This window comes from Gossypium hirsutum, chromosome D08, assembly GCF_007990345.1.
Source record: "Gossypium hirsutum isolate 1008001.06 chromosome D08, Gossypium_hirsutum_v2.1, whole genome shotgun sequence".
Taxonomy (NCBI): Eukaryota; Viridiplantae; Streptophyta; class Magnoliopsida; order Malvales; family Malvaceae; genus Gossypium; species Gossypium hirsutum.
This window is the reverse complement of record NC_053444.1, coordinates 25,805,110-25,817,153: the sequence shown is the minus strand read 5'-3', so window position 1 is coordinate 25,817,153 and position 12,044 is coordinate 25,805,110. Positions and strand designations below refer to the sequence as shown.

General features: G+C 36.9%; 1 protein-coding gene across 1 annotated transcript; it reads left to right on the top strand.

Annotated features, from left to right (window-relative positions):
• Nucleotides 1-1,235: 1,235 nt before the first annotated feature.
• Nucleotides 1,236-3,912, top strand: LOC107906583 (uncharacterized). The gene is made up of 6 exons (XM_041099989.1): nt 1,236-1,295; nt 1,509-1,697; nt 1,763-2,760; nt 2,993-3,165; nt 3,262-3,442; nt 3,579-3,912. Exons 1-6 carry the CDS (start codon nt 1,236-1,238, stop codon nt 3,910-3,912), a joined length of 1,935 nt encoding a protein of 644 aa, XP_040955923.1.
• Nucleotides 3,913-12,044: the final 8,132 nt, after the last annotated feature.

The following is a 12,044-nucleotide window of genomic DNA, read 5'->3' as shown; positions in this document are numbered from 1 at the left end:
GGTATTTGATGGCGCCAAAAGAGGATATAACTCCTTCATATTCAAATTTGAATTCTTTATTTACAGCCACAAATTCAAATTCGACAACCCCTTCCTTGTACTTATAAATAGATGTTCAAACAATGTAATCTGGTTAGATGATTTTATTAAACAAATACTTGTGAGAATTTTCTCTCAATTTCGGTTCTTCATTGAACTTTCTTTTGACATTTCAGACTTAGTTTGTCGTGTCAAAACTTCCTTGATACTTAGGGTTCCTAGATTGATATCTAGAGGGTCCAAGTCCTTCGATGTGAAACATATTCGATTCGGGTTTGCATAGTCTATTGTGCAGGTTCTTTCGAGCTTTTCGTCTCTAATTTTTTTATATATTGTTCCCTTTCTTTTGTTTTGTTTGTGTGTTGTTTATGATGCAGAAAGGATGTTGCTATAATCCTAGATCCGCATTCCTTCAAGGTTCGTTGTTTCGATAAGCAACACCATATCAAGTGGTATTAGAGCTTAAGTTGGATTTTAGCACGTTCTGTACCAAAAGAAAACAAACAAACAAAATAAAAAAATTATATATTGATCAAAGTTTTAAAAAAAACAAAAACAAAAAAAATTTCGAATATCAAAGTTTAAAAAAAAAATTCGAAAAAAAATATAATAAAATCAGTTTTTGAAATTTTGTGCAAATTACAAAAGAACAGTGTTGAATTGTGTGTGACATGGTGGAAGCTGCTCAAATTACACCTTGAATTGCGTGAAAATCATCCGAAACAACTTTTTTTGTTTGATTCGGTGATAGGATTATTGTAAGCATTTCTTTTGTAGTAAGTTGTTGAGGGCCTTTGTTCTTTCTTGTTGTCATCCTCGTTTCTTCATTTTTTTTCTTTCTTTACCAGTCCTATATCTTTCTTTAACTATTTGTTTCTTTAGGCTTTATTTTTTTTTCTCTTTTCCCTTTCTCTTGTAAGTTTGACACAGTTAATAAGTCCGAAGGATCGGGTTAGTTCCCTAAAGAACTGATTGCGAGTGATCGAGCGGAAAAAGGCATTGAGCGTTGTAAGAATAGAAGGGGAGACAAAAAGAGCCATTCAGGCATTCTCTCAAGTGAAACACGAGCATTGAGTGTATTTTGAGTGCACTGTTCTTTAGAGTGAAAACTGAGAGGTTTTGTGAGTGTGCTGTGAGGACTTTTATTAATTTTGTTTTACTTAACTTTTTATCAGTATTCTTTGTGTTGTTTAAGTATGACAGGATCAGAAGATCGTATTCGTGATGAAAATCAACTACCAGATTTGCAAATACAGGCTCTTACTTGCACCTTGCAACGTCTGTTAGAAAATGCATTAGAGCCTATACATTCTCATTTGGACAAGATCGATGGGGGTGGTTCCTAATCTGTCCATAATGAACATAATAATGAAAATGACGTCAAACATTCACCAAGGGTGAATCAACGACCAAGACGCGCAGTTGATGATAATATTTCTAACATAAAAGTTGTTATACATTCTTTTCAGGGACGAACAGATCCTGATGCATATCTTACTTGGGAAAGCAGGGTAGAACATGTTTTCGAGTGTTATAATTACTCAGAACAGAAGAAGGTTCGTTTGGCTGTGATGGAATTCACAGACTACGCCTTGATCTGGTGGGATCAATTATTGATAAGTCGAAGACGTACCGGTGAAGGTCCCGTGAGAACTTGGGTAGATTGAAGCAAATCATGCGCAAGAGATTTGTTCCTTCTCACTATCATCGTGATTTATTCTAGAAATTGCAATCGATAAAACAAGGAAATAGGAGTGTAGAAGACTACTACAAGGAGATAGAGGTGTCCATGATGCAAGCCAACATTGTTGAGGATCGAGAGGCTACTATGGTACGATTCCTTGTAGGATTAAACTCTAAAATTTCTAACGTTGTTGAGTTGCAACATTATGTTGAGTTGGAGGACATGGTGCATATGGCGATTAAAGTTGAAAGACAGCAATGTAGAAAGTCTTCTAATAGAGGTAATACTCCATTTAAATCATTTTCCAATCCTTTGGGTACTTCTAACAATTTCAGGAAGCAAACACCATTCCAAATCAAAGAAAAGGGTGAAACGAGCAAACCCAAGGCTCTAGTTGTTGATGTTGGGCGTGGGAAACAACAAATGCAACCAGAACGTTCGAGAGACATTTTGTGCTTTAAGTGCCTTGGTAGAGGACATATTGCCAGTCAATGTCCAAATCGGAGGACCATGATACTATTAAAGAGTGGCGAGATTGAGTCTGAGACAGAAGAAGAAGAGCCAGAACTCCGCACAGTAGATGTTGATGAAGATGATGATAATGTGCAGACATTTGCAACCGGTGAAGCACTTGTTATCAAGAGAAGTTTGAACACTCAACCGACTAAAGAAGAACAGCAGCGAGAGAACATCTTTCACACAAGATGTCTCGTCAATGACAAGGTATGTGTTGTAATTATCGATGGTGGTAGTTGCACTAATGTTGCTAGTTCTGTGATGGTTGAAAAGTTAGGACTGAAGACGACAAAGCATCCCAATCTCTACAAGTTGCTGTGGCTGAATAATGGAGGAGAGATTAAAGTAAACAAGCAGGTGTTAGTTCCATTTGCCATTGGAAAGTACAAGGATGAAGTACTTTGCGATGTCGTTTCAATGGATGCGAGCCATTTGCTATTAGGTCGTCCGTGGCAGTTTGATAAGAGGACGACGCACGATGGTTTTACAAATAGATATTCTTTTATGCACAAAGGAAAGAAGTTCATCTTACGCCTTTGACACTGAGTCAAGTGCAAGAAGATCAGGAGATATTGCGAAAGAATACTGAAGAAGTTCATGGGAAAAAAGAAGATGAATGTGTATGCAAGTAGCAAAGAAATCAGGAAATGTCTTTCCTCTCAACAATCTTTTCTCATTTTGTTGTTTAAAGATTCTTGTTTATTGTCTGAAACTTCTAATGTTTTGCCTGCTTCCATTTCATCTCTTTTGCAGGAATTTCAAGATGTGTTTCTGGATGACACCCAAGGGTTTACCCCCTCTTCGTTGCATTAAGCACCAGATTGATTTCATTCCTGGAGCCACAATTCCAAATAGACCAGCCTATCGAATTAACCCCGAAGAGAAAAAGGAACTTCAAAGACAAATTTTAGAGTTGTTGGATAAAGGTTACATTCGAGAGAGTTTAAGCCCGTGCGCCGTACCAGTGCTATTGGTACCTAAGATAGATGGGACTTGAAGGATGTGTGTTGATTGTTGAGCAGTAAATCAAATCACAATCAAGTATCGACACTCCATTCCTCGACTCGATGACATGCTAGATGAATTATGCGGAGCGACTATCTTCTCCAAAATTGATTTGAAGAGTGGATATCACCAGATTCGAATGAAAGAAGGCGACGAGTGGAAGACAACTTTCAAAACAAAGCTAGGTTTGTACGAATGGTTAGTGATTCCATTTGGATTAACGTACACACCTAGTACTTTTACGCGACTAATGAATCATATTCTGCGATCTTTTATAGGCAAATTTTGTGTTGTATACTTTGATGACATACTAATTTATAGCAAGACTTTGCAGGGATCATATAGAACATTTACGAGCTATTTTGCAGACTTTGCAAGAAGATAAATTGTTTGGTAACATGGAGAAATGTGTGTTTTGTACTAACAAACTTACATTTCTTGGTTATATTGTTAGTTCTCAAGGAGTTGAGGTTGATCCAGAGAAGATAAAGGCGATTCAAGATTGGCCACGACCGACATCCATTGGTCAGGTTAGATTGTTTCATGGTTTAGCCAGTTTTTGCCGTCAGTTTGTTCCCCAATTCAGTTCTATTACCACTCCCTTAACCGGGATTATAAAGAAGAATTACGTCTTCTCTTGGGGTAAAGAACAAGAAGATGCCTTTTAAAAAATAAAAGATTATTTGATAAAAGCGCCTATTTTAGCATTACTTGATTTTGATAAAATGTTTGAAATTGAATGTGATGCTTCTGGAGTTGGTATAGGCGCTGTTTTGTCACAGGAAAAGAGGCCCGTTGCATATTTCAGTGAGAAACTTAGTGATAGAGAGGCGCGCGTGGACCAAGATCGAGTTGCCAAGTCACGAGGAAACTCCTACGAGGCTCTAGACGAACAGATCTGAAATCAAAACAAAGGAAAGATTAAAAACGAATCAAAACCGAAATTGAAATCCCCAAAAACAATTAGAAAACAGCCAAGAACCAAAGAACGAATGAATAGATGCTTTTGGAGTTCAAGAAGACGAAATCGAACTCCAAGATTGTTTTCCCACAAATCGAATCTGTCCAAGAACACCAAAACAGTAAGTAAATTAGAACAACCAGAAATTTAATTGAATATTAGGGATTGGGACGACAAGAAGAGAAGAAATAAAATAGATCGATCAAACAATTTTTTGAAGGATAGAAGTAAGGCGAATCTGCCAACAAATTAATTCGGCAAAGAATGCCTAATTTCCAGCAATCAATTGATTCCCAAATTGAAAGAGATCCAATCGGCCAAACCCTAGGAATTGGGGATTTTTGGGTTCAAATGTGTGCTGCCAATAGGAGAATAGCTTAAACGATGAGATCTTGAGTTTAATCAAGGCTGGAAGCACAAGCAAGAACAGCAAAAAGATTAGATAATGAATCGGCACAAGTAGGAATAAAGAAATAAATCGAAACAGCAAGAAATAAAAAAAGTCCTAAGAATCCTTGAATTCCCGAAAGAATTCACAAATCCCTTCAAACGGCTCTAATCTCCCCTCCAATGAATATCAATGGAAAGAAGAAGGTTGAAGATGGCTCCCACAATCCAAAGATTGTTAAAACAACTTCTAAAGAAAACTCAAGATAGAATTCTTGGAGAAAAACCCCAAAGAAAATTCTGCACTCAAACAAATCTGAAATTTGATAAAGAAATAATAATGAGATGTGTTTTTCAAAGGGTGGCTGGCCATGCCTTTAAATAGGCCTCAACTAATCCTAATCTCACACGTAACTAATAAAAACTAAACCTAATTAATAAAATAAAAAAGGAAAATTCAGCCATGCACTCATATGGGATGTTTTGGGCCGAATTTTACATGAATGTTCCTAAAGTTTAAAAAATTAAATTAAACAAGTAAAATGTTTACAAATTGGGCCCTTTGACATTTTGGCCTAATTTTCAACTAAGTATGAAGGAATTTCTTGATTGGGCTAGAATTTGGTTATTAGGCCTCGCCTTCGAGAATTTGGGCTTGAGATCCATCTTCTATCAAAATTGAGTCGTTGATGCTCGTGATCGAGATCCAATGCGTTTGCGTGAAAAATTCAGTTTCGTGGACCAAGATCTCCAAGATTTGAAATCTTGATTTTCTTGATTCTTGAAATCGCTCCAAACAGCAGAATTGGGCCAAGATTCGGCTTCTTGATTTTCTTGAAACCAAGAAAGTGAATCTTGATTTTCTCGTTCTTTTGTGTATGCATCTAAGGCCTTTGTGACTCGTATCACTTAGCAGAGCAACATTGAATTATCCTGTCTATGACAAGAAAATGTACGCACTGATCTGGGCTTTGGAGACGTGGCAGCATTATTTGTTGCCTAAAGAGTTTGTCATCCACACTGACCATGAGGCTTTACGGTATATTACAGGTCAGCATAAATTGAATAAACGACATGCTAAATGGGTTGAATTTTTGGAATCTTTTCCTTATGTCATTCGTTACAAAAAGGGAAAAGACAATGTCGTTGCTGATGCATTATCACGTAGGTATACCCTATTGAGTTACCTTGATTCACAGTTGATCGGATTTGCATATATTAGAGAATTATATTCTGATGATCCTGATTTTAGAGATAAGTATAATGCTTGTGAGAAAGGAGCAGATGGAAAATTCTATAGGCATGATGGATATCTTTTCAAAGAAAATAGGATATGCATTCCACAGGGTTCAATGCGTGATATACTGATCCATGAAGCACATGAAGGTGGATTTATGGGTCATTTTGGGGTCACTAAAACGTTGCACACCTTAAAAGAGCATCTTTTTTGGCCTAAGATGTGCAGGGACATTGAAAGGTATTGTGAACGTTGTGTGACTTGTCGAAAAGCAAAATCAAAGGTTTCACCACATGGTATGTACTTACCTTTATCTATTCATGAATCTCCTTAGACTGATATTTCAATGGACTTTATTTTGGGATTTCCTCGAACTAGAACAGGTAGGGATAGCATATTTGTTGTGGCTGATAGGTTCTCGAAGATGGCACATTTCATTTAATGCCATAAGACTGATGATGCTGTTAATGTGGCTAACTTGTTCTTTAGAGATGTTGTACGATTACATGGTACCCCTAGGTCGATTGTTTCTAACAGGGATGTAAAGTTTTTGAGTCATTTCTGGAGGACTCTTTGGAGCAAATTAGGTACGAAACTTACGTTTTCTACTACTTGTCATCCCCAGACTGATGGGAAAACTGAGGTTGTTAATAGAGTTTTATCTACTTTACTTTGTTCCATCATTAAAAAGAACATCAAAACTTAGGAAGATTGTTTGCCACATGTTGAATTCGCTTATAACCATGCTATACATTCTGCTACTAAGATGTCACCTTTTGAGGTTGTTTATGGCTTTAATCCAATTACGCCTCTAGATATGTTGCCTTTGCCACAGGAACAGGTGATGAACAGGGACGGTAAAGCAAAAGCAAAATACGCTAAGAAATTGCATCAACAGGTTAAGGAGAACCTCGAACGAAGGACTCAGCAGTACGAAAAGCATGCAAATAAGGGTAGAAAGTGAGTCACCTTCGATGTTGGTGATTGGGTAAGGGTTCATTTTTGAAAGGAATGTTTTCCAGCCCAAAGGCGGTCCAAGATGTTACTACATGGAGATGGACCTTTTCAGGTGTTGGAGAAAGTGAATGACAACGCCTACAAGTTAGACTTGCCGGGAGAATACAATGTGAGTGCCACATTTAATGTTTCTGATTTAACCCTTATGATGATTCTACAGATTTGAGGACAAATCCTTTTCAAGAAGGGGGGATGATGCCAGCACATTTACGCCAACAAAGCAAACCGATCCGGAGGTCTTACCATTAGGACCTATTACCCATTCTAAGGCAAAGAAATTCAAGGAAGTCTTGTTCCTTACTTGTGCTACGATTCTAGATTCATTCGATCATGTTCATGCTTCGAACATAGGCTTTATAACATGTTGCATGCTGATATGTGACATATCTCTGTTATATTACTAGTTCATACGTTTAAGTATGTATATGTTATGCTAAGTACGTTTCTGCAACTGAGTTGATAGTATTTGTATTGCTTCTAAGTTTTTTCTAAATTGTACGTGTGTTAAAGGACAAGAATTGCAAGTTTTCTAGCTTGTAATTATGATTTCCATTAAATTTACAAGACTTTGATGGAAGTTTGATATGTTTTGATATAGGTACAATAATGGACAGCAGCTTAAGGCCTCATTTCTAGCTCAGTTGAAGCTCAAATATGTGCGTGTAGCTCCTCTCAGCTCGAAATAGTTCTGAAAGTTCGTTTCTAGCTCATTTCAGCTCAGTACATTTCCAACTAGCTCAATTTCAGCTCCACGAGCTCAACTCTAGCTAACAAGTCCAGATGTAGCTGGAAGGTGTCCTACGTGTCGGGGAGTGTCCCAAACACATGTGGCAGCCTAGGTGGCATCCCAGCATGTAAAGCACACACGTAATAGCCTTGACACATGTGTGTGCATGTGTGGCCAAAATCAACCCTCTTCTCTACATATGACGCCAAATTCAAAGGGATAAGAACAAGAGTTCAAATGTTTGAATTTCGAACGTTTTGGATAAGAACAAGAGTTCAAATGTTTGAATTTCAAACGTTTTGGATAAGAACAAGAGTTCAAATGTTTGAATTTCAAGCGTTTCACACATATTAGATGTGTGGCTGGTATTTGATGGCGCCAAGAGAGGATATAACTCCTTCATATTCAAATTTGAATTCTTTATTTACAGCCACAAATTCAAATTCGACAACCCCTTCCTTGTACTTATAAATAGATGTTCAAACAATGTAATCTGGTTAGATGATTTTTATTAAACAAATACTTGTGAGAATTTTCTCTCAATTTTGGTTCTTCATTGAACTTTCTTTTGACATTTCAGACTTAGTTTGTCTTGTCAAAACTTCCTTGATACTTAGGGTTCCTAGATTGCTATCTAGAGGGTCCAAGTCCTTCGACGTGAAACATATTCGATTCGGGTTTGCATAGTCTATTGTGCAGGTTCTTTCGAGCTTTTCGTCTCTAATTTTTTTATATGTTGTTCCCTTTCTTTTGTTTTGTTTGTGTGTTGTTTATGCTACAGAAAGGATGTTGCTATAATCCTAGATCCTCATTCCTTCAAGGTTTGTTGTTTCGATAAGGAACGCCATATCATGAAGTCTTGAATGATTCCATTTAGTTTCATACGCATTTGTTTGGCCTTTGACCTCGTTATTGGGCCTTGTGGTAATTTGAGCCCATCACGTCCTTGAGCTTGAATTGCGCCTTTGTGACCCGTATCAGTTAGCTTAGCTTAAGTTAATAAAAAGTGTTAATAAATATGTCTTAATCTAAACATGTTAAATTAGAAGTGTTTAATGTGTCTAAAGTTGAGACAAATTAATTTCATGCTTTAATTAATTTGTCTTAGCTGCTGTTGAATTTGATTTGATTCTTAGTTATTATTAGTTTTTAATAAGTCCTAGCTGAATGCATGTTTTCTGTTTTGTCTAATTGCTGTCGATTTTTAAGATGTCTTAAAATCCATTAATTTGTTGATTTTAATTGTGCAGCTACATACATTGGATGGCATTTAAAGGCAGCCAGTAGTTGGACATTCATGCATCAACAACAACCATGAGTACATGTATTTTCCAGGTTCATCAAGCTAATTAATGTGGAAGCATATACATGTACGGTGGAATTTTTCAAGCTGGACATTTATGCATAAATTCAGCTGAACATACATGAATGTTCAGATTCATTGGGAGTTATTTAATTGAGGGACATTGCACCTGAATGTGCATGAATTGAAGCTGATTCCTACACTCCCCCAAGCATTCCTTTGTGGCAACCAACAGCCAAGACTTGTCTTAATTAATTTCAGCAGTTGATTAATTTCGGTTCATACCTTTGTGACCATCCAATTTCGTGAGTTCTGATACGATCCCGGCCAAGGACGCCCATGATGTCAGCTTGAATTCAGCTCCTCAAGCTCTATTTAGCTTGGTTCAACTCACATAATTTTTAATTCAGCTCACATGAGCTTAATTCATCTCGTTTGAGCTCAGTTTAAATTTCTTTGAGCTCATTTTATTTGCTGGAATAAATTATTTGAGTTAGTTAAATTAGTTAATTCAGCTCAATAATTGTTAGTGTTTAATTTGTTTAAATCTGGACAAAATTAACTATTTATGTTAAATGTGTTTCATACATGTTTTTACTATGTTTTAGTTATTATATAGCATAAATGTGTCTGTCTCATTACATCTAATTAATATGTCTTATTGTTGATTTAATATGCCTAAATTCAGCTGAATTAAAGAGCCATTTTAATGTGTCGTATGGTTGCTGAATTTAATGATGTCTTAAATGGTGTCTAGCTAAATTTAATTGTCATTACATCATTTAATTTGTCTTGCTACTACCAAATTTAATGATGTCTTAAATGGTATCCAGCTGAAGCTATTTGTGGCTGCCGAATTAAATATGTCTAGTTGACCCATTTTATGTTGTCTTAAACGTGAATTAATGGCTGAATTTAATGTGTGCAGGTACATGAACAGCATTAAAAGAAGCATGCATGAACGACATTAAAGGAAGCATGCATACTGATTTATTTTGTTTCAGACATTTTTTTGTGCATAGCAAAAGGACCCATAAAGAAGCTGCTGATTCCTATTTCCTATGAGCCTTTTTGTGGAGATCAATGGCCATTGAATTGTGGTTAATTGAGCTGATGTTTCTTTCATTTCCAAATACCTTTTTCAACCATTACAATGCCATCAATGTGCCGCCCAGCATTTAAAGAGGACTGGTGGCTGTTATCTCCTAAGCATCCTTTCGTGCATTGCAAGGGTGAAAATCCTCTTTCATAAATTCACATTGCATGGCCGGTGGAGTCTCCAAAACTATTCATTAAAGCTTCCAAGATTGTTCAGCTAATCAAAGAAAATTTTAATAGCTCATCAAAGTGTTGGCCGAACTTAGCTTGTCCCATTCAACTCCCAAGGTAGCTCATTACTTTCCAGCTGATTCCAAGGCCTCTAGAAGCTACCTGGAATTTTCCTTTAACTTTCAGTTCATTAAGGCTGAACCAAATTAACCATTCATGCTCCCTAATGACCACTCGACTAGCCCTTATTTTTGGCTATAAATAGTTGTTTACTTTTATTGTTAAAGGACTTTTTGCTCATTTGATTAATGTTAACAACATTTTGTGAGTTTTCAACTCTCTTATTTCGTCTTAAACTCAGTGTGACTTATCTAGCTTGCTAGTAGCGTCTCCCTATATCTTTCAAACTTATCACTCCTAAATCGAGTGTGGCATTCACCCCAATTATACCTTCAGTTCCTACTTTCCTAAGTAACGGGTCGAGGTCATCAACCTTTTCCATCTTTCACCTTAAGCCATATAAGTTCCGGGACGATATGCACTAAAGTATCGAATTTTTTCTTGACGCTTGAGTTCTAATTTTCATGTCCACCTTCTATCTTATCTATTTTCCTTTTGATACGAACCGGCTCAGTGATGTGAGTCGAGTCGATGATGTGCCCGATCATAAAATAGAGAAGTATCTCTCGATTCTGAAATGTAGTTTGAAAGTTTGAAACGGTGTGGAGGTTTCAAAAATTGGGTCAACAGAGTTAAGTTTGAAATGATATAGATTTCGGCAAACAAGAAAATAATAAGAATGGAACGGTGTGGAGGAAATAGATCAAAATGGACCTAAGGTCAAGAAGGAATCAGTACTAAAATGGAGTACTAACCCGATTCTTATAAGACACTTAAAGGTGATGAAAAAAAGGACCTTGACCCGCTTACTATAGAGTTAGGAACCAGAGGTATCAAATGGTTGAACGCCACACTCGGGATTGAGTGACAAGTTCGAAGAAACAAGGAAGACGCCACTAGCAAGCTAGATAAGTCTACTTGAGTCTAAAACGAAATAAGAGAGTTTAAAAACTCACAAAATGTATAAACATTAATCAAAGGTTCAAAAGTCCCTACAAATAGCAACTAGCTAAGTATTTATAGTAAAATGGCTAGGCTAGTCGAATAGGCACTTTGGATAGCCTAATGGACAGCATGCAGCAAATAAATAAACTTGAAACTTCTCGGCACCTTCCTAGAACGTCCCTTGTAGGTTCTTTGAAGCTTCCTAGTTTGGGATACATCAATGGGTAGATTCTAGAAGCCTTCAATTAGCTGGGCATGAATGGAATTAAATAGGAGCTGAAATGACTTTGCAGATTTGGTTCAGGTGCTTGAATGGCTTTAATTGAAACTCCTTGTTCAGCTGAATAGTTTAGGAGCTTTAATTGGTAGCTTGAGTATTGTAATGGTCATCCAAGTATGAAACCGAATGCAAACAGCCTTGTGTGTGTGAAAACAAAAATCTGGAAAGCCTTGTGATGTGAACAAAATGTGCAGCAGGTGTGAAAGCTTTCAAGGTAGCTTTGGGGAGCTAGCCGGCCACTTTGGGAAGAATAAGCATCAGCTACTTGTGGCTGTTGCAATGACCGAATTGTCACTTGGAGGAGAGCAATCAGCAGCTCACTCTTTTAAATGCCGTCCATGCATGGTACCTGCATCCAATAAATCCGGCCATTAAATAATTATACATGCATGGGTGTCATCCAAGGTATATACCTGAAACAATTAAATAAACAAATTAAAAACAAGTTAGGAAATATTAAAAATCGGCAGCAACTAGACACATTAAATTGCTCTTTAAATTTCAGCTGGACTAGAATTCAACAAGACACATTAATATTCTACAGCAACAGGACG